This window comes from Pongo abelii, chromosome 12 (assembly GCF_028885655.2).
Source record: "Pongo abelii isolate AG06213 chromosome 12, NHGRI_mPonAbe1-v2.0_pri, whole genome shotgun sequence".
Taxonomy (NCBI): Eukaryota; Metazoa; Chordata; class Mammalia; order Primates; family Hominidae; genus Pongo; species Pongo abelii.
In genome coordinates this window covers 43,403,673-43,425,383 of record NC_071997.2, presented here as the reverse complement: position 1 = coordinate 43,425,383, position 21,711 = coordinate 43,403,673, and the positions used below count along the sequence as shown (strand labels likewise).

Sequence of the window (21,711 nt, the reverse complement as noted above, 5' to 3'; positions counted from 1 at the left end):
GCTCCATCAGCTCCTTTAAGCACTTCTCTGTATTGGTTATTCTAGTTATACATTCTTCTAAATTTTTTTCAAAGTTTTCAACTTCTTTGCCTTTGGTTTGAATATCCTCCCGTAGCTCGGAGTAATTTGATCGTCTAAAGCCTTCTTCTCTCAGCTCATCGAAGTCATTCTCCGTCCAGCTTTGTTCCATTGCTGGTGAGGAACTGCGTTCCTTTGGAGGAGGAGAGGTACTCTGCTTTTTAGAGTTTCCAGTTTTTCTGCTCTGTTTTTTTCCCATCTTTGTGGTTTTATCTACTTTTGGTCTTTGATGATGGTGATGTACAGATGGGTTTTTGGTGTGGTTGTCCTTTCTGTTAGTTTTCCTTCTAACAGACAGGACCCTCAGCTGCAGGTCTGTTGGAGTACCTGGCCAGCTGTGTGAGGTGTCAGTCTGCCCCTGCTGGGGCATGCCTCCCAGTTAGGCTGCTCGGGGGTCAGGGGTCAGGGACCCACTTGAGGAGGCAGTCAGCCCGTTCTCAGATCTCCAGCTGCGTACTGGGAGAACCACTGCTCTCCTCAAAGCTGTCAGACAGGGACATTTAAGTCTGCAGAGGTTACTGCTGTCTTTTTGTTTGTCTGTGCCCTGCCCCCAGAGGTGGAGCCTACAGAGGCAGGCAGGCCTCCTTGAGCTGTGGTGGGCTCCACCCAGTTCAAGCTTCCAGGCTGCTTTGTTTACCTAAGGGAGCCTGGGCAATGGCGGGCGCCCCTCCCCCAGCCTCGCTGCCAACTTGCTGTTTGATCTCAGACTGCTGTGCTAGCAATCAGCGAGACTCCGTGGGCGTAGGACCCTCTGAGCCAGGTGTGGGCTATATTCTCCTGGGGCACCGTTTCCTAAGCCCGTCGGAAAAGCACAGTATTCGGGTGGGAGTGGCCCAATTTTCCAGGTGCCGTTTGTCACCCCTGGAAAGGGAACTCCCTGACCCCTTGCACTTCCTGAGTGAGGCAATGCCTCGCCCCTGCTTCGGCTGGTGCACGGTGCACTCACCCACTGACCTGCGCCCACTCTCTGGCACTCCCTAGTGAGATGAACACGGTACCTCAGATGGAAATGCAGAAATCACCCATCTTCTGCGTCGCTTGCGCTGGGAGCTGTAGACCGGAGCTGTTCCTATTCAGCCATCTTGGCTCCTCCCCCCATCCTTTTATTTTGAGCCTATGTGTGTCTCTGCACGTGAGATGGGTTTCCTGAATACAGCACACTGATGGGTCTTGACTCTTTATCCAATTTGCCAGTCTGTGTCTTTTAATTGGAGAATTTAGTCCATTTACATTTAAAGTTAATATTGCCATGTGTGAATTTGATCCTGTCATTATGATGTTAGCTGGTTATTTTGCTCGTTAGTTGATGCAGTTTCTTCCTAGTCTCCATGGTCTTTACATTTTGGCATGATTTTGCAGTGGCTGGTACCGGTTGTGCCTTTCCATGTTTAGTGCTTCCTTCAGGAGCTCTTTTAGGGCAGGCCTGGTGGTGACAAAATCTCTCAGCATTTGCTTGTCTGTAAAGTATTTTATTTCTCCTTCACTTATGAAGCTTAATTTGGCTGGATATGAAATTCTGGGTTGAAAATTCTTTTCTTTAAGAATGTTGAATATTGGCCCCCACTCTCTTCTGGCTTGTAGAGTTTCTGCCGAGAGATCCACTGTTAGTCTGATGGGCTTCCCTTTGTGGGTAACCCGACCTTTCTCTGTGGCTGCACTTAATATTTTTTCCTTCATTTCAACTTTGGTGAATCTGACAATTATGTGTCTTGGAGTTGCTCTTCTCAAGGAGTATCTTTGTGATGTTCTCTGTATTTCCTGAATGTGAATGTTGGCCTGCCTTGCTAGATTGGGGAAGTTCTCCTGGATAATATCCTGCAGAGTGTTTTCCAACTTGGTTCCATTCTCCCCGTCACTTTCAGGTACACCAATCAGACACAGATTTCGTCTTTTCACATAGTCCCATATTTCTTGGAGGCTTTGTTCATTTCTTTTTATTCTTTTTTCTCTAAACTTCCCTTCTCACTTCATTTCATTCATTTCATCTTCCATCACTGATATCCTTTCTTCCAGTTGATTGCATTGGCTCCGAGGCTTCTGCATTCTTCACATAGTTCTCTAGCCTTGGCTTTCAGCTCCATCAGCTCCTTTAAGCACTTCTCTGTATTGGTTATTCTAGTTATAAATTCCTCTAAAGTTTTTTCAAAGTTTTCAACTTCTTTGCCTTTGGTTTGAATTTCCTCCTGTAGCTTGGAGTAGTTTGATTGTCTGAAGCCTTCTTCTCTCAACTTGTCAAAGTCATTCTCTGTCCAGCTTTGTTCCGTTGCTGGTGAGGAACTGCATTCTTTTGGAGGAGGAGAGGTGCTCTGCTTTTTAGAGTTTCCAGTTTTTTTGTTCTGTTTTTTCCCCATCTTTGTGGTTTTAACTCCACTTCTGGGGGCAGGGCACAGACAAACAAAAAGATAGCAGTAACCTCTGCAGACTTAAATGTCCCTGTCTGACAGCTTTGAGTAGAGCAGTAGTTCTCCCAGCATGCAGCTGGAAATCTGAGAATGGGCAGACTGCCTCGTCAAGTGGGTCTCTGGCCCCTGACCCCCAAGCAGCCTAACTGGGAGGCACCTCCCAGTAGGGGCAGACTGACACCTCACACGGCCGGGTACTCCTCTGAGACAAAACTTCCAGAGGAATGATCAGACAGCAGCATTCGTGGATCATGAAATTCCGTGGTTCTGCAGACACTGCAGCTGATACCCAGGCAAACAGGGTCTGGAGTGGACCTCTAGAAAACTCCAACAGACCTGCAGCTGAGGGTCCTGTCTGTTAGAAGGAAAACTAACAAACAGAAAGGACATCCACACCAAAAACCCATCTGTACATTACCATCATCAAAGACCAAAAGTAGATATAATTTATTTCTCATCAGAAAAACTGTTTAAAATTAATCAGCTTAGATAGACAGTTGTAGAATAAAAATTAATAAAACTATTCATTTTTTCATTCCTAGGTAGGCTACTGCTATGTCTACATTGCTTGTATCCTGCAGTTTGGCCCTGTCAAGAAGTTTCTGAATCCACTCATGCAAGAAGATATGTAAACCACATCAAAAATAGTGTATAGGCTGGGTGTGGTGGCTCATGCCTGTAATCCCAGCACTTTGGGAGGCTGAAGTGGGTGGATCACAAGGTCAGGAGTTTGAGACCAGCCTGACTAACATGGTGAAACCTCATCTCTACTGAAAATACAAAAATTAGCTGGGCATGGTGTCATGTGCCTGTGATCCCAGCTACTCAGGAGGCTGAGGCAGGAGAATCACTTAAACCCAGGAGGTGGAGGTTGCAGTGAGCCAAGATTGTGCCATTGCACTCCAGGCTGGGAGACAGAGTGAGACTCCATCTCAAAAAAAAAAATGTGTATAATAAGCTTTCAATGTGTAAATAATTGTCAAAAATGAAAAAATTAAATTTCCACAGACTTATTAATAACATTTTATACTTCAAAATCAGTGCAATGTTCACTGAATATTTTGGTTTTGTTATTCAAAGAATGAATGCTATAACTTTTTGTTTCTAAAATTAGTTTGATTTGATATACCATGCTAATCTCTAAGGCACTTTCATGGAACTGTGATCTTATTAAAAAATAGGTTTCTTAGTAAAATCAGTCAAAGTTTCTTAGTTCAAATAAATTTCATTTGATTAACTAATATCAGCACTTCTATATAGCTCTCATAAATTATTCCCACCACAAATAAAGAGGAAAGCCTCTTTATTTAGCAGTAGTATCTTACACGTATAATTTCTATTTCCTAAATTTGTGTTCCTTTCCCTCTGGCTAGAAACATGCTCAATAATAGTAGCAAAGTGACACTGTTTTGTTTCAAACTGCTATCAGATGGCAAACAGGTATATGGAAAGGTGCTCAACATCACTGATCATCACAGAAATGCAAATCAAAGCTACAATGAGGTATCTTCTTACCTCAGTTAAAATGGCTTTTATCCAAATGGCAGATATTATGAAATGCTGGTGAGGATGTGGAGAAAGCGAAACCCTCGTACACCATTGGTGGCATTGTGAATTAGTACAGTCACTATGGAAAACAGTATAGAGTCCTCAAAAAATTAAAAATACAACTACCTACATGATCCAGCAATCCCATTGCTAGGTAACTACTCAAAAGCAAGAAAATCAGTATTATAAAAGAGAAATCTGCCCTGACATGTTTATTGCAGCACTTTTCACAATAGCCATAATTTGGAATCAACCTAAATGTACATCAACAGACAAATGGGTTCTAAAAATGTGATACATATACTGCTCAGCCATATGAAAGAATAAGATCCTCTCATTTGCAATGACATGGATGGAACAAGAGGACATTATGTCAAGTAAAATAATCCAGGCAAAGAAAGGAAGGCTTCACATGTTGTCACTCCTTTGTGGGTATGAGAAATTTAAAAAACAGAGCTCATGGAGGTGAAGAGAAAAATCACCATTACTGCAGTCTAGGAAGGGTGTGGGGGTGGTAGGAAATGAGGATGCTTAATAAGTACAAATAACAAATAGTTAGATACAATGAATAAAATGTAGCATTTTATAGCACAAAAACATGACTACAGTCAGCAATAACTTGTTATACATTTTAGCATTTCTAAGGAAGTACAAATTAAAAGACAGCACAAAGAAATGGTTAATGCTTGAGGTGATGGATAACCCATTAACCATGATGTCATTATTACATATTGTATGCCTGTATCAAAATATCTCATTTACTCCATAAACATAAACACCTGCAATTTACTCATTAAAATTAAAAACAAAAAAAAATAAAGTAACACACACACAGACACAAAGTGTGCTAATCAGAACATCTGATTGGCTTAAGATAATAAGCGTAACAAAATTGACCAGAACCAATAAAAGTTAAAACAAAACAAATATGTTACCAAATAAAATATTTCATTAGCTAAAAGCCATAATTTGAATTGACTTTTAAAGCAAAACAAATACTTTACAGTATCAAAATTGATCTCTTTAAATCGCTAAAAACTACTGAAATTCCAAATTGGAAACTTCACAGTATCAAAATGTAAAAGTAGAAACATCTGAATAAAACTTATATTTTTAGGCTGGGCACGGTGGCTCACGCCTGTAATCCCAGCACTTTGGGAGGGCGAGGCGGGAGGATCACCTGAGGTCGGGAGTTCAAGACCAGCCCGACCAACACGGAGAAACCCTGTCTCTACTAAAAATACAAAATTAGCCAGGCATGGTGGTGCATGCCTGTAATCCCAGCTACTCGGGAGGCTGAGGCAGGAGAATCGCTTGAACCAGGAAGGCGGAGGTTGCGGTGAGCTGCAATTGAGCCATTGCACTCCAGCCTGGGCAACAAGAGCAAAGCTCTGTCTCCAAAAAAATAAATACATAAATTAATTAATTAAAACCGTATGTTTTAAAAATATATTTTCCTTATGCATGTAAATCTCATTTTTGAAAACATAAATAAAAATGGTAACAGCTGCATTATTTAGATGAAATCCTGAAATAAAATATAAAAAGTGAAATAATTGAGAATAGAAAGACTATGAGCATTACAAATCGATTAATGTACTTCTTTCCAGAGTTAAATCTGCATTGCAAAGTTTACCTGGTGTGGATGTTTGTACATCCTTCATTTTGGTGGCTGTATTCAGGACAGAATCTTTGTTTTCAGTTGTAGCCTGAATGGGTTTGAAAACGAAATGATTAGCACATGATGTATATTAGTATAGGATATGCAGTTAATAATTAAAAAATAAATGTAAGAGTAATTACCTTCAAGGTGGGAAGATTCTCAGGATACTCTAACAAGGAAAAGAAATATATAGTCAATCATATGTAAATATGGTAAGGCCAACCATACATTCATGGAGTGTTAGCATCAAACTGAATACTCTTGCCTGTATTAGTGTAGGGTTTCATGTTTTTCTAGTTTGTTTCTTTGGGACAGTAACATGATAGAAATGCAATGAAGAAAATAGGAATATAGGCTTCAAACAACATACAGGTACAAGTTAAAAAGTGAGATTATGCGCCACATCTGTTGTTAAAAAAAAAAGTGTTAATATCAATGTGGATATGCTGATTAACAAAGAGAAATGTGATCTAAAATCAGAGGAGCAAATCATAACCCTAGAAATAAGTGTAAAAGCTGGTGCTAACTGTGACCGCATGACTTTCATACAAGACATCAGAAGGATTTATACCGTTATAACACAAATATTCATCATGCCCTTTAACTTGTCCGATAACTGAGAAGGTACACAATTACAATCACACTTCAGTTGAATGTACACTTCATGTCTCTTCAGTGGAAATGTCCTGAATTGATCTGCTTGGATATATGTCTGGTGAATCCTAGTATTTAATATTCAGTATTTATCATGCCCATGTGGTGTAATAATCTGCCTACATTTCTTATATCCTCTAGTTTAGCCTTCAGAAAGTTTCTTCATCCACTAATGGCAAGAAGGTATAATATATAAACCCCATCAAAAAGTATAATAAATTATACATACTTATACAAAGTGGAATTGCTCCAGGCATTAGATATTAATAAACTTATACATTTGGAAATCAGTCCAATATTCATTGAAAATAACCATTTTAGGATTCAATTAATACATTCAACATTATTTTTGTCTGTAAAATTAGTCTGCTCTGGAATATCACTTTACTATAAAGAACTTTCATTGAATAGCTATTTTAACAAAAAAGGCAGCACATTGGAAAAAAGCTGAATATTCATTAAATTTTAACTCATTTGAATAACTAATAAAAAATATATGTCTGATGTCTGATAGTAATAAACATGAATAATGAGGCACTGTGGTTTATCCCAATTCTAGCACTCCTTCCTGATTCCAGTAGTCTTCGGAGCAGTCAGAAATCAAATCTTCTGGTATGCAAACATTCTAAATGCATCTGAAGTGAGTTCACTCAGGTTTCCTCAGCAGAAACCCCAAAATTACCGAAATAACTTCTTCCTTCCCCTTTTTCTTGCCTTGCAATCCCTCTTTCTTGATGAAAATAATTACTACATCAGTGGTCAGCTTGCTCCTCATTCTCCAGTGTTTATGGGTTATTATGACAACTTCCTCCCTCTGGTTTTAGCAGTACCATCTGATATCTATAATTTCTATTACTTTTTTCTCTTTCTCCTTCCCCTTTCCACAGAAACATGCTCTGAAATAAGAGCAAAATTATGCTGTCCCCTGATCCTCTTATGTCTTGAACTGCTTTCCAATGGTTCTTCTACACAATTTCAATGTAGGGAACTCCATAAGCTTGTTACTAAGATCATGGCCAAGGACCAACAGCATCAGCGTCACCTGAGAACTCACTAGAAATGCACAATCTCAGGCCTGCTGAATCAGAAAGTGCATTTTCAATAAGCCCCCCGTTGATCTATTCAAGGGTGTGACGTTGTCTTCTATCTTGAGTGCACATGACATTAAATGTGCATTGCCAAATTACCTGTTCTAGATTTCCGACCACCTGTTATTCTTGTGGCAATATTCAAAATAGAAACTTTCTTTTTAATTGTAACCTGAATTGAATGAGAAACAAAGTAGTCAATACATAATATATATTTCATAGACTATGCAATAAATAATTCAAAATATAAATGAAAGAGTAACTACGTTCCAGGCCGATTGTTTCTGAGGAGACACTGAAATGCAAAAGAAATATGTAATCCGTCATATGTAAATATGATAAAGTTATCCATACATTCATGCAGTGTTAGCATCAAGCTGTATCCTCCTGCCTGTACTAGTGTAGGATTTGATGTTTTATAGTTTGTGTCTTTGGGACAGGAACATAAGGAAATACACTGAAGAAAACAGGAATACAGGCCTTCAGAAAATATACAGTTAGAAATTACAAAGAGGTATTATGCGTCATGTGTGTATTACTGAAATAAAAATGTCAATATCAATGCGGATATGCTAAATGATGAAAAGAAATGTGATCTAAAATCAGAGGAGCAACTCAAACACCCAGGAATCAATGTCAAAGAAGGTAGTAAATGCTACTGCATGTTTTTCATGCAAGACATCAGAAGGATTTATACCAGTATACTGCAAGTATTCATCATGCTCTTTAACTTGCCTGGTAATTGAGCAGATACACAATGACAATGACACTTTAGTAGAATGTACACTTCACAAGTCCTCAGTGGAAGTGTCCCAGCTTCATCAGCTTGGATATAGGTTTGGATAATTCTGTATATAATATTCTTTATTTCTTAAACCCATTTGGTGTAATAATGTGCCTACATTTGTTATGTCCTCTAGTTTAGGCTACAGAAAGGTTCTTCATCCACTCATGGCAACAAAGTATAATATATAAACCACGTCAAAAAGTATAATAAATGATCAAATTTGACATACTTACACAAAATAAAGTTGCTACAAGCATTAGATATGAATAAACTGTTACATTTGGAAATCACGCCAATGTTCATTGAAAATAATTTTAAAAGTCAACTAATGAATTCAACATTAATTTTGTTTCTAAAATAGTCTGGTTTGAAGTATCATGATATTCTCTAAAGCATTTTCATTACATTGCTATTTTATCCAAAAGTTAGCTAACTGAAAAGCAAAGCCAACATATGCATATTCATGTTTATCTCATTTGAATAACTAATATCAACAAAACATATATCTCTGATGCCCAATAGTAACGAAGACGAGTAATGAGTCACTGTGGTTTATCCCAGTTCTACTACTCCTTCTTGCTTCCACTGGTTCCTAAAGCAACCAAATTCAAATCTTCTTTTAGGAAAATATTCGAATACGCATCTGAACTCGTGTTTCCTCAGAAGAAACAACAAAATTACATAAATAACTTCTTATTTTCCCTCCTTCCTGCCTCACAATCCCTCTTCCTTGAGGAAAGTAATTGCTGCATCAGTGGTCTCATTAGTTCTCCTTCTACAGGGTTTTATGGGTTATTATGATCACTTTTCAGCCTGTTTTTAGGAATACGATGTGATGTCTTTAAAACCTATACTTCATCTCTATCTCCTACCACCCTTGGTGAAAACATGCTGTAGAATTAATGCAAAATTATACTGTCCCCTGAGCCCCTTATGTCTTGACCTGCTCTCCAATGTTTCTTCTTCTCAAATTCAATGTGGGGAAGTCTATAATCTTACTGCGAAGATCATGTCCAAGACCAGCAGCATCAGCATCACCCAAGAACTTACTACAGATGAAGAATCTCATGCCTGCTGAATCAGAATGTGCAGCTTCGATGAGGCCCCCGCTGATTTATTTGGGGAAGAGAAGTTCTTTTCTATCTGGACTGAACATGACATTAAATGTGTTTTGCAAAATTACCTGTCCCAGATTTTTCTCCATCCTTTATTTCTGTGGCTATATTCAAAACAGAATCTTTCTTGTCACTTGTAGCCTGAATGGAATTCGAAACAAAATAATAAATAAATAAAGTATGTTTCATAGACTATACAGTTGCTGGTTCACAATATAAATGAGGGTTTAATTACCTTCAAGGCTTCTTGTTTCTGAGAAGACACTGAAAAGCAAAAGGGATACATAATCACTCACATGTATGTATGATAAAGTTATTCATACATTCATGCAGTGTTAGCATCAAGCTGTATCCTTCTGCCTGTATTAGGGTAGGATTTGATGTTTTCTACTTTGTGTCTGGGGATTGGAACATGTCAGAAATACGCTGAAAAAAAGTAATACAGGCTTCATGAAAAATATACTTACAATTTCAAACATGGTATGATTTGTCATATGTCTAAAACTAAAATAAAACCGTGTCAATATCAATGTGGATATGCTGAGTGATGAGGACAAATGTGATCTAAAACCAGAGGATCAATTCATACACCTGAGAATCAATGTGAAAGCAGGTGCTACTTGATCCCACATGTCTTTCATGCAAGAAATCAAAAGGATTTACACCATTATACTACAAATATTCATCATGCTCTTTAACTTGCCCAATAACAGAGAAGGTACACAATTACAATGACACTTCAGTTGAATGTACACTTCACGTCTCTTCAGTGGAAGTGTCCTAAATTGATCACCTTGGATATATGTTTGCTGAAACCAAGTAGATAATATTCATTATTCCTCACATCCATGTGGTGTAATAATTTGCCTAAGTTTCTTGTATCCACTAGTTTAGCCGTCCGAAGCTTTCTTCATCCACTAATGGCACCAAAGGATAATATATTAGCCTCAATAAAAATATCATCAATTATCAATTTTGACATACTTCTACAAAATAAAACTGATACAAGCATTAGATATTAATAACTTTTACATTCAGAAATCACTCCAATATTCATTGAAAATGACCACTTTAGGAGTTAATAAGAACTCCACATACTTTTTTTTTCTAAAATAGTCTTGTTGGGAGTATCATGCTATTCTCTAAAGAAGTTTCATTCAATAGCTATTTTATCCAGGAGTTAGCTCCTTGAACAACGAAGCCAATGTATTCATATTCAAGTTTATCTCATTTTTATAACTAAAATCAACAAAACATGTTTCTCTGATGCCTAACAGTAACAAAGAGGAGTAATGAGTCAGTGTGCTTTATCCCAACTCTAGCATTGTTTCCTGCTTCCAGTAGTTCTTGGAGAAGCTAAAATTAAATGTTCTTTTATGAAAATATTCCAAATTTATCTGAAGTGAGTTCACTCAGGTTTCCTCAACAGAAACCCCAAAATTACATAAATAACTTCTTCTTTTCTCTCCTTCTTGCCTCACAATCTCTCTTCCTTGAGGAAAATAATAGCTACTTCAGTGATCTTGTTAGTTCTCATTCTACACTGTTTTTGGAGTATTAGGATCACTTTTCCCTCTGTTTATAGCAATATGATCTGACGCCTATAATATCTATCACTTCATCTCTTTCACCTTCCTCTCTTGATGGAAACATGCTGTAGAATTAAAGCAAAATGACGCTGTCCCCTGAGGCTGTTATGTGCTGAACTGCTCTCCAATGGTTCTTCTTCCCAATTTCAATGTGGGGAAGTCTATAATCTTACTACTCAGATCATGGCCAAGGACCAGCAGCATCAGGGTCACCTGATAACTTATTACAGATGAAGAATCTCAGGTGTGCTGAATCCAAACATAAAGCTTCAATGAACCCCCCGCTGATTTATTTGGGGAAGTGAATTTCTCTTCTATCTTGATTGGACATTACATTAAATGTGTATTCCAAAATACCTGTCCCAGATATTTGTCCATCCTTTATTTCTGTGGCTATATTCAAAACAGAATCTTTCTTGTCACTTGCAGCCTGAATGGGATTTGAAACAAAATAATCAATACATAAAGTATATATTCATAGACTATACAGTTAATAGTTCAAAATATAAATGAGACTTTAATTACCTTCCAGGTCGGTTGCTTCTGAGAAGACACCGAAAAGCAAAACGGATACATAATCACTCATATGTACATATGATAAAGTTATTCAAACATTCATGCAGTGTTAGCATCAAGCTGCATCTGCCTGCAGTTATTAGTGTAGGCTTTGATGTTTTACACTTTGTGTTTTGGGACAGGAACATGACAGAAATACACTGAGACAACAGGAATACAGGTTTCAAGAAATATGTACTAAGTATTTCAAATGTAATATGATTTGTCATATGACCAAAACTAAAATAAAACAGTGGCAATTTCAATAAAGATATGCCAAGAGATGAGGAGAAATGTGGTCTAAAATCACAGAAGCAACTAATCACCTGGGAATCAATGTCAAAGCAGGTGGTACATGCAACCACATGTCTTTCGTGCAAGATATCCGAATGATTTAGACCATTATACTGCAAACATTCAACATTCTCTTTAACTTGCCCAATAACTGAGAAGGTACACAATTACAATGACACTTCAGTTGAACGTACACTTCATGTCTCTTAAGTAGAAGGGACCTAAATTGATCAATGTGGATATATGTTTCCTGAATCCGAGTAAATAATATTCATTATTTCTCACACCCATGTGCTGTAATAATTTGCCTAAGCTTCTTGTATTCTCTAGTTTAGCCTTTTGAACATTTCTTCATCCACTCATGGCAACAAAGTATAATATATAACCTCAATAAAAAGCATCATCAATTATCAATTCTGACATAATTCTACTAAATAAAACTGCTACAAGCATTGGATATTAATAAGCTCTTACATTTGGAAATCATTCCAATATTCATTGAAAATGACCACTTTAGGAGTCACTTGATGAATTCAACACTATTTTTGTTTCTAAAATAGTCTTGTTAGGAGTATCATGCTATTCTCTAAAGAATATTCATTAAATACCTATTTTATCCAAGAGTCAGCTCTTTGATCAATGAAGCCAATGTATTCATATTCAAGTTTATCTAATTTCTATAACTAAAATCAACAAAACTTGTAAGTCTGATATCTAACAGTAACAAAGAAGAGTAATTAGTAAACGAAGTTTATCCCAATTCTAGCATTCTGTCCTGCACCCAGTAGTTCCAGCAGCTGCCAAAATCAAATTTTCTTTATGCAAATATGCTAAATGCCTCTGAAGTGAGTTCACTCAGGTTTCCTCAGCAGAAACCCCAAAATTACATAAATAACTTCTTCTTTTCCCTCCTTCCTGCCTCACAATCCCTCTTCCTTGGGAAAAATCATTGCTATATCAGTGGTATTCTTAGTTCTCATTCTACAGTGTCTATGGGTTATTAGGATCACTATTCTGTCTTTTTTTAGCAGTACGATGTGACGTCTGTAAAATCTACACTTCATGTCTTCCTCCTTATACCCTTAGGGAAAACATGCTGTAGAATTAAAGCAAAATTATGCTGTTCCCCCGAGCCTCTTATGTCTTGAACTGCTCTCCATATTTCTTCTTCCCAATTTCAATGTGGGGAAGTCTATAATTTTACTGTGAAGATCATGTCCAAGACCAGTAGCATCAGCTTCACCCAAGAACTTATTAAAAATGAAGAATCTCAGGCCTGCTGAATCAGAATGTGCAGTTTTGATGAGCCCCGCACTGATTTATTCGGGGAAGAGAAGTTCTTTTCTATCTGGACTGAACATGACATTAAATGGGTTTTGCAAAATTAACTGTTCCAGATTGTTGTCCATCCTTTATTTCTGTGGCTATATTCAAAACAGAATCTTTCTTGTCATTTGTAGCCTGAATGGAATTTGAAACAAAATAATCAACACATAAACTATGTTTCATAGACCACACAGTTAATAGTTCACAATATACATGAGAGTTTAATTACCTTCAAGGCTGGTTGTTTCTGAGAAGACATTGAAAAGCAAAAGGGATACCTAATCACTCATATGTAAATATGATAAAGTTATCCATACATTCATGCAGTGTTAGCATCAAGGTGCATCTTCCTGACTGTATTAGGATGCGCTTTGATATTTTCTACTTTGTGACTGGGGGACTGGAATATGACAAAAATACACCGAAAAAGGGGAATACAGGCTTCAGAAAATATACTTACAATTTCAAACATGGTATGATTTGTCATATGTCTAAAACTAAAATAAAACCATGTCAATATCAATGTGGATATGCCGAGTGATGAGGACAAATGTGATCTAAAATCAGAGGAGCAACTCATACACCTGAGAATCAATGTCAAAGCAGGTGCTACATGATGCCACATGTCTTTCATACAAGAAATCAAAAGGATTTACACCATCATACTAAAACATTCATCATGCTCTTTAACTTGCCTAATAACTGAGAAGGCACAAAATTACAATGACGCTTCAGTTGAATGTACACTTCACATCTCTTCAGTGGAAATGTCCTAAATTGATCAGCTTGGATTATGTTTGCTGAAACCTAGTAGATAATATTCATTATTTCTCACACTCCTGTGGTGTAATAATTTGCCTAAGTTTCTTGCATCCACTAGTTAAGCCTTCTGAAAGTTTCTTCATTCACTCATGGCAACAAAGGATAATATATTAGCCTCAATAAAAATATAATCAATTACCAATGTTGACATACTTTTACAAAGTAAAACTGCTACAAGCATTAGATATTAATAAGTTTTACCTTCAGAATCACTCCAATATTCATTGAAAGGACCACTTTAGGAGTTAATTAGAATTCAACGTAATTTTTGTTTCTAAAATAGTCTTGTTGGGAGTATCATGCTATTCTCTAAAGAAGTTTCATTCAATAGCTATTTTATCCAAGACTTAGCTCCTTGAACTATGAAGCCAATGTATTCATATTCATGTTTATCTCATTTTTATAACTAAAATCAACAAAACATGTATTTCTGATGCCTAATAGTAACAAAGAGGAGTAATGAGTCACTGTGGCTTATCTCAATTCTAGCATTGTTTCCAGTAGTTCCTGGAGAAGCCAAAATCAAATCTTCTTTTATGCAAATGTTCCAAATGTATTGAAGTGAGTTCACTCAGGTTTCCTCAACAGAAATCCCAAATTACATAAATAACTTCTTCTTTTCCCTCCTTCCTGCCTCACAATCCCTCTTCCTTGAGGAAAATAATTGCTATATCAGTGGTCTTGTTAGTTCTCATTCTACAGTGTTTTCAGGGAATTAGGATCACTTTTCCCTCTGTTTATAACAATACGATCTGATGTCTATAATATCTATTACTTCATCTCTTTCTCTTTCCCCTCTTGATGGAAACATGCTGTAGAATTAAAGCAAAATGATGCTGTCCCCTGGGCCTGTTATGTGTTGAACTGCTCTCAGATTGTACTTTTTCCCAATTTCAAAGTACAGACATCTATAATCTTAGTACTTACATCATGGCCAAGGACCAAGAGCATCAGGGTCACCCAAGAACTTATTACAAATGAATAATCTCAGGTGTGCTGAATCAGAACATGAAGCTTCGATGAACCCCCTGCTGATTTATTTGGGGAAGAGAAGTTCTCTTCTATCTTGATTGAACATCATATTAAATGTGTTTTGCAAAATTACCTGTCCCAGACATTTGTGCATCTTTTGTTTCTGTGGCTATATTCAAAACAGAATCTTCCTTGTCACTTGTAGCCTGAATGGAATTTGAAACCAAATAATCAATAAATAAAGTATGTTTCATAGACTATACAGTTAATAGTTCAAAATATAAATGAGAGTTTAATTGCCTTCAAGGCTGCTTGTCTCTGAGAAGACACCGAAAAGCAAAAGGGATACTTAATCACTCATGTGTACATATGATAATGTTATTCATACATTCATGAAGTGTTCGCATCAAGCTGTATCCTCCTGCCTGTATTAGTGTAGGCTTTGATGTTATCTACTTTGTGTCTGGGGACTGGAACAAGACAGAAACACACTGAAGAAAAGGATACAGGCTTCATGAAAAATACCCTTACAATTTCAAACATGGTGTGATTTGTCATATGTCTAAAACTAAAATAAAACAGTGTCAATATCAATGTGGCTATACCGAGTGATGGGGACAAATGTGATCTAAAATCAGAGGATCACCTCATACACCTGAGAATCAATGTCAAAGCAGGCGGTACATGATCCCACATGTCTTTCATGCAAGAAATCAGAAGGATTTACACCATATACTACAAACATTCATCATGCTCTTTAACTTGCCCGATAACTGAAAAGGTAAAAGATTAAAATGACACTTCAGTTGAGCGTACACTTCATGTCTCTTCAGTGGAAGTGTCCTAAATTTATCAGCTTGGATATCTGTTTGCTGATACCTAGTAGATACTTTTCATTATTTCTCACACCCAAGTGGTGTAATAATTTGCCTAAGTTTCTTGTATTCTCTAGTTTAGCCTTCCGAACATTTCTTCATCCACTCGTGGCAACAAAATATAATATATAAACCTCAATAAAAAGCATCATCCATTATCAATTTTGACATACTTTTACTAAATAAAACTGCTACAAGCATTGGATATTAATAAGCTTTTACATTTGGAAATCACTCCAATATTCATTGAAAATGACCATTTTAAGAGTCAGTTGATGAATTCAATATTATTTTTGTTTGTAAAATTGTCGTTAGGAGTATCATCCTATTCTCTAAAGAATATTCATTAAACAGCTATTTTATCCAAGAGTTAGCTCTTTGATCCAAGAGGCCAATGTATTCATATTCAAGTTTATCTAATTTTTAAAACAAAAATCAACAAAACATGTAACTCTGATGCCTAATATTAATAAAGAGGAGTAATTAGTCAATGTGATTTATCACAATTCTAGCATTCTTTCCTGCATCTTGTAGTTCCTGGAGCTGCCAAAATCAAATCTTCTTTATGGAAATATTCCAAATGCATCTGAAGTGAGTTCACTCAGGTTTCCTCAGCAGAAAGCCCAAAATTACATAAATAACTTCTTCTTTTCCCTCCTGCCTCACAATCCCTCTTCCTGGGGAAGAATCATTGCTACATCAGTGGTCTCCTTAGTTCTCATTCTACAGTGTCTATGAGTTATTACGATCACTTTTCTGACTATTTTTAGCAGTACGATGTGATGTCTGTAAAAATCTATACTTAATGTCTTTCTCTTTCCACCGTTGGTGAAAACATGCTGTAGAATTAATGCAAAATTATGCTGTCCCCTGAGCCCCTTATGTCTTGACATGCTCTCCAATGTTTCTTCTTCTCAATTTCAATGTGGGGAAGCCTATAATCTTACTGCAAAGACCATGTCCAAGACCAGCAGCATCAGTGTCACCCGAGAACTTATTACAAATGAAGAATCTCAGGCCTGCTGAATGAGAACGTGCAGCTTCGACGCATCCCCCACTGATCTATTCAGGGAAGAGAAGTTCTTTTCTACCTGGACTGAACATGACATTAAGTGTGTTTCGCAAAATTATGTGTCCCAGATTTTTCTCCATCCTTTATTTCTCTGGCTGTATTTGAAACAGAATCTTTCTTGTCACTTGTAGCCTGAAAGGAATTTGAAACAAAATAATCAATAAATAAAGTATATTTCATAGACTATACAGTTACTAGTCCAAAATATAAATTAAAATTTAATTACCTTCAAGGCTGGTTGATTCTGGGAAGACACTGAAAAGCAAAAGGGATACATAATCACTAATATGTAAATATGATAAAGTTATCCATACATTCATTCAGTGTTAGCATCAAGCTGTATCCTCCTGCCTGTATTAGTGTAGGCTTTGATGGCTTCTACTTTGTGTCTGGGGACTGGAACATGACAGAAATACACTGAAAACAGGGAATACAGGCTCCATGAAATATACCCTTATGATTTCAAACATGGTATGATTTATCATATGTCTAAAACTAAAATAAAACCTTGTCAATATCAATGTGGACATGCCAACTGATGAGGACAAATGTGATCTAAAATCATAGGAGCAACTCACACACCTGAGAATCAATGTCAAAGCAGGTGCTACATCATCCCACATGTCTTTCATGCAAGAAGTCAAAAGGATTTACACCATTATACTACAAACATTCATTGTGCTCTTTAACTTGCCCAATAACTGAGAAGGCACACAATTACAATGACACTTCAGTTGAATGCACACTTCACATCTCTTCAGTGGAAGTGTCCTAAATTGATCACATTTGATATCTGTCTGCTGACACCTAGTAGATAATACTGATTATTTCTCACATCCTTGTGGGTGTAATAATTTGCCTAAGTTTTTTGTATCCACTAGTTTAGCCTTCCAAAAGTTTCTTCATCCACTCATGGCACCAAAGGATAATATATTCACCTCAATAAAAATATCATCAATTATCAATTTTGACATACATCTACAAAGTAAAATGCTACAAGCATTAGATATTACTAAGTTTTACATTCAGTAGTCACTCCAATATTCATTGAAAATGACCATTTCCAGAGTTAATTAGAATTCAACATAATTTTTTTTCTAAAATAGTCTGGTTGGGAGTATCATGTTATTCTCTAAAGAAGTTTCATTAAATAGCTATTTTATTCAAGAGGTAGCTCCTTGAACAAGGAAGCCAATGTACTGATATTCAAGTTTATCTTATTTCTATAACTAAAATCAACAAAACATGTAACTCTGATGCCTAATAGTAACAAATAGGAGAAATGAGTCAGTGTGCTTTAGCCCAATTCTAGCATTGTTTCCTGCTTCCAGTAGTTCCTGGAGCTGCCAAAATCAAATATTTTTTATGCAAATATTCCAAATGCATCTGAAGTGAGTTCACTCTGGTTTCCTCAGCAGAAACCCCAAAATTATATAAATAACTTCTTTTCTCTCCTTCCTGCCTCAAATCTGTCTTTCTTGGGAAAATAATTGCTACATCAGGGGTCTCCTTAGTTCTCGTTCTACAGTGTCTATGGGTTATTATGATCAGTTTTCTGTCTTTTTTTAGCAGTACGATGTGACGTCTGTAAAATCTGTACTTCCTCTCTTTCTCCTTCCAACTTTAGTGAAAGCATGCTGTAAAATTAAAGCAAAATTATGCTGTTCCCCAGAGCCTCTTATGTCTTCAACTGCTCTCCATATTTCTTCTTCCCAATCTCAATGTGGCAAAGTCTATAATCTTACTGTGAAGATCATGTTCCAGACCAGCAGCATCAGTGTCACCCGAGAACTTATTACAAATGAAGAATCTCAGGCCTGCTGAATCAGAATGTGCAGCTTCGACGAGCACCCCGCTGATTTATTCGGGGAGGAGAAGTTCTTTTCTATCTGGACTGAACATGACATTAAATGGGTTTTGCAAAATTACCTGTCCCAGATTTTTCTCCATCCTTTATTTCACTGGGTATATTCGAAACAGAATCTTTCTCATCACTTGTAGCCTGAATGGAATTTGAAACAAAATAATCAATAAATAAAGTAGGTTTCATACACTATACATTTACTAGTTCACAATATAAAAGAGTTTAATTACCTTCAAGGCTGGTTGTTTCTGAGAAGACTCTGAAAAGCAAAAGGGATACATAATCACTCATATGTAAATATGATAAAGTTATCCATACATTCATTCAGTGTTAGCATCAAGCTGTATCCTCCTGCCTGTATTAGTGCAGGCTTTGATGACTTCTACCTTGTGTCTGGGGACTGGAACATGAGGGAAATACACTGAAAAAAGGGAATACAGGCTCCATGAAATATACCCTTACAATTTCAAACAAGGTATGATTTCTCATATGTCTTAAACTAAAATAAAACCATGTCAATATCAATGTGGATATGCCGAGTGATGAGGACAAATGTGATCTAAAATCAGAGGAGCAACTCATACACCTGAGAATCAATGTCAAAGCAGGTGCTACATGATCCCACATGTCTTTCATACAAGAAATCAAAAGGATTTACACCATCATACTACAAACATTCATCATGCTCTTTAACTTGCCCAATAACTGAGAAGGCACACAATTACAATGATACTTCAGTTGAATGTACACTTCACATCTATTCAGTGGAAGTGTCCTAAATTGATTACCTTGGATATCTGTTTGATGATACCTAGTAGACAATATTCATTATTTCTCACACCTGTGTGGTGTAATAATTTGCGTAAGTTTCTTATATCCACTAGTTTAGCCTTCAAAAGTTTCTTCATCCACTCATGGCACCAAAGGATAATATATTAGGCTCAAAAAAAATTTTGACATACTTTCACAAAGTAAAACTGCTAGAAGCATTAGATATTAATAAGGTTTACATTCACAAATCACTCCAATATTCATTGAAAATGATCATTTTAGGAGTTAATTAGAATTCAACATAATTTTTTTTCTAAAATAGTCTTCTTGGGAGTATCATGGTATTCTCTAAAGAAGTTTCATTAAATAGCTATTTTATCCAAGATGTAGCTCCTTGAACAAGGAAGTCAATGTATTCATATTCAAATTCATCTCATTTCTATAAATAAAATCAACAAAACTTGTATCTTTGATGCCTAATAGTAACAAAGAGGAGTAATGAATCAGTCTGCTTTATCTCAATTCTAGCATTGCTTCCTGCTTCCAGTAGTTCCTGGAGCTGCCAAAATCAAATATTTTTATGAAAATATTCCAAATGCATCTGAAGTGAGTTCACTCTGGTTTCCTCAGCAGAAACCCCAAAATTATATAAATAACTTCTTCTTTTCTCTCCTTCCTGCCTCACAATCCCTCATCCTTGAGGAAAATAATTGCTACATCAGTGGTCTCATTAATTCTCGTTCTACAATTTTTACTGGTTATTATGACCACTTTTCTGTCTGTTTTTAGCAATATGATGTGACGTCTGTAAAATCTATACTTCAACTCATTCTCCTTCCACCCTTGGTGAAAACATCCTATAGAATTAAAGCAAAATTATGCTGTCCCCTGAGTCCCTTATGTCTTGATCTGCTCTCCAATGTTTCTTCTTCCCAATTTCAATGTGGGAAAGTCTATAATCTTACTGCAAAGATCATGTCCAAGACCAGCAGCATCAGCGTCACCCAAGAACTTATTACAAGTGAAGAATCTCATGCCTGCTAAATCAGAATGTGCAGCTTTGATGAGTCCCCTGCTGATTTATTCAGGGAAGAGAAGTTCTTTTCTATCTGGACTGAACATGACATTAAATGTGTTTTGCAAAATTACCTTTCCCACATTGTTGTCCATCCTTTATTTCTGTAGCTATATTCAAAACAGAATCTGTCTTGTCACTTGTAGCCTGAAAGTAATTTGAAGCAAATTATCAATAAATAAAGTATGTTTCATGGACTATACAGTTACTAATACAAAATATAAATGAGAGTTTAATTACCTTTGAGGCTGGTTGTTTCTGAGAAGACACTGAAAAGCAAAAGGGATACATAATCACTCATATGTAAATATGATAAAGTTATCTATACATTCATGAAGTGTTAGCATCAAGCTGTATCCTCCTGCCTATATTAGTATAGGCTTTGATGTTTGTGTCTGGCGACTGGAACATGACAGAAATACACTGAAAAAAAGAAATACAGGTTTCACAAAATAAACCCTTACAATTTTAATCATGGTTTGATTTTTCATATGTTTAAAACTAAAATGAAACAGTGTTAGTATCAATGTGAATATGCCCAATGATGAGGACAAATGCGATCTAAAATCAGAGGAGCAACTCATACACCTGAGAATCAATGTCAAAGCAGGTTGTACATGATCCTGCATGTCTTTCATGCAAGGTATCAAAAGGATTTACACTAGTATACTACAAACATTCATCATGCTCTTTAACTTTCCTGATAACTGAGAAGGTACACAATTACAAATGACACTTCAGTTGAATGTACACTTCACCTGTCTTCAGTGGAAGTGTCCTAAATTGATCAGCTTGGATATATGGTTGGTGAATCCTAGTAGATAGTGTTCATTATTTATCATACCCATGTGGTGTAATAATCTGCCTACATTTCTTGTATCCTCTAGTTTAGCCTTCAGAAAGTTTCTTCATCCACTAATGGCAACAAGGTATAATATATAAACCTCATCAAAAAGTACAATAAATTATACATATTTATACAAAATGCAATGGCTCCTGGCATTAGATATTAATAATCTTTTACATTTGGATATCAGTCCAAAATTCATTGAAAATAACCATTTTAGGATTCAATTAATGCATTTAACATTATTTTTGTCTGCAAAATTAGTCTGCTCTGGAATATCATTGTATTATAAAGAATTTTCACTAAATAGCCAT

The 21,711-nt window shown here is 36.4% G+C and overlaps 1 protein-coding gene and 1 pseudogene across 2 annotated transcripts in view; both read right to left on the bottom strand.

Moving 5' to 3' along the window:
• Window positions 1-11,725, bottom strand: part of LOC129057524 (ankyrin repeat domain-containing protein 36B-like) — a 41,236-nt pseudogene extending 29,511 nt beyond the window's left edge.
• A 4,198-nt stretch (window positions 11,726-15,923) lies between these two features.
• Window positions 15,924-21,711, bottom strand: part of LOC129057523 (ankyrin repeat domain-containing protein 36A-like) — a 68,656-nt gene continuing 62,868 nt past the window's right edge. For both annotated transcript variants that reach the window (XM_063713569.1, XM_054547437.1), the window contains 6 exons: window positions 20,791-20,819; window positions 20,625-20,697; window positions 18,935-18,963; window positions 18,770-18,842; window positions 17,067-17,095; window positions 15,924-16,972 (listed from right to left, as the gene is read on the bottom strand). In XM_063713569.1, the coding sequence (XP_063569639.1) occupies window positions 16,877-16,972; window positions 17,067-17,095; window positions 18,770-18,842; window positions 18,935-18,963; window positions 20,625-20,697; window positions 20,791-20,819 (329 nt within the window). In that variant the 3' untranslated portion in view covers window positions 15,924-16,876. The remainder of the gene's footprint in view (window positions 16,973-17,066; window positions 17,096-18,769; window positions 18,843-18,934; window positions 18,964-20,624; window positions 20,698-20,790; window positions 20,820-21,711) is intronic.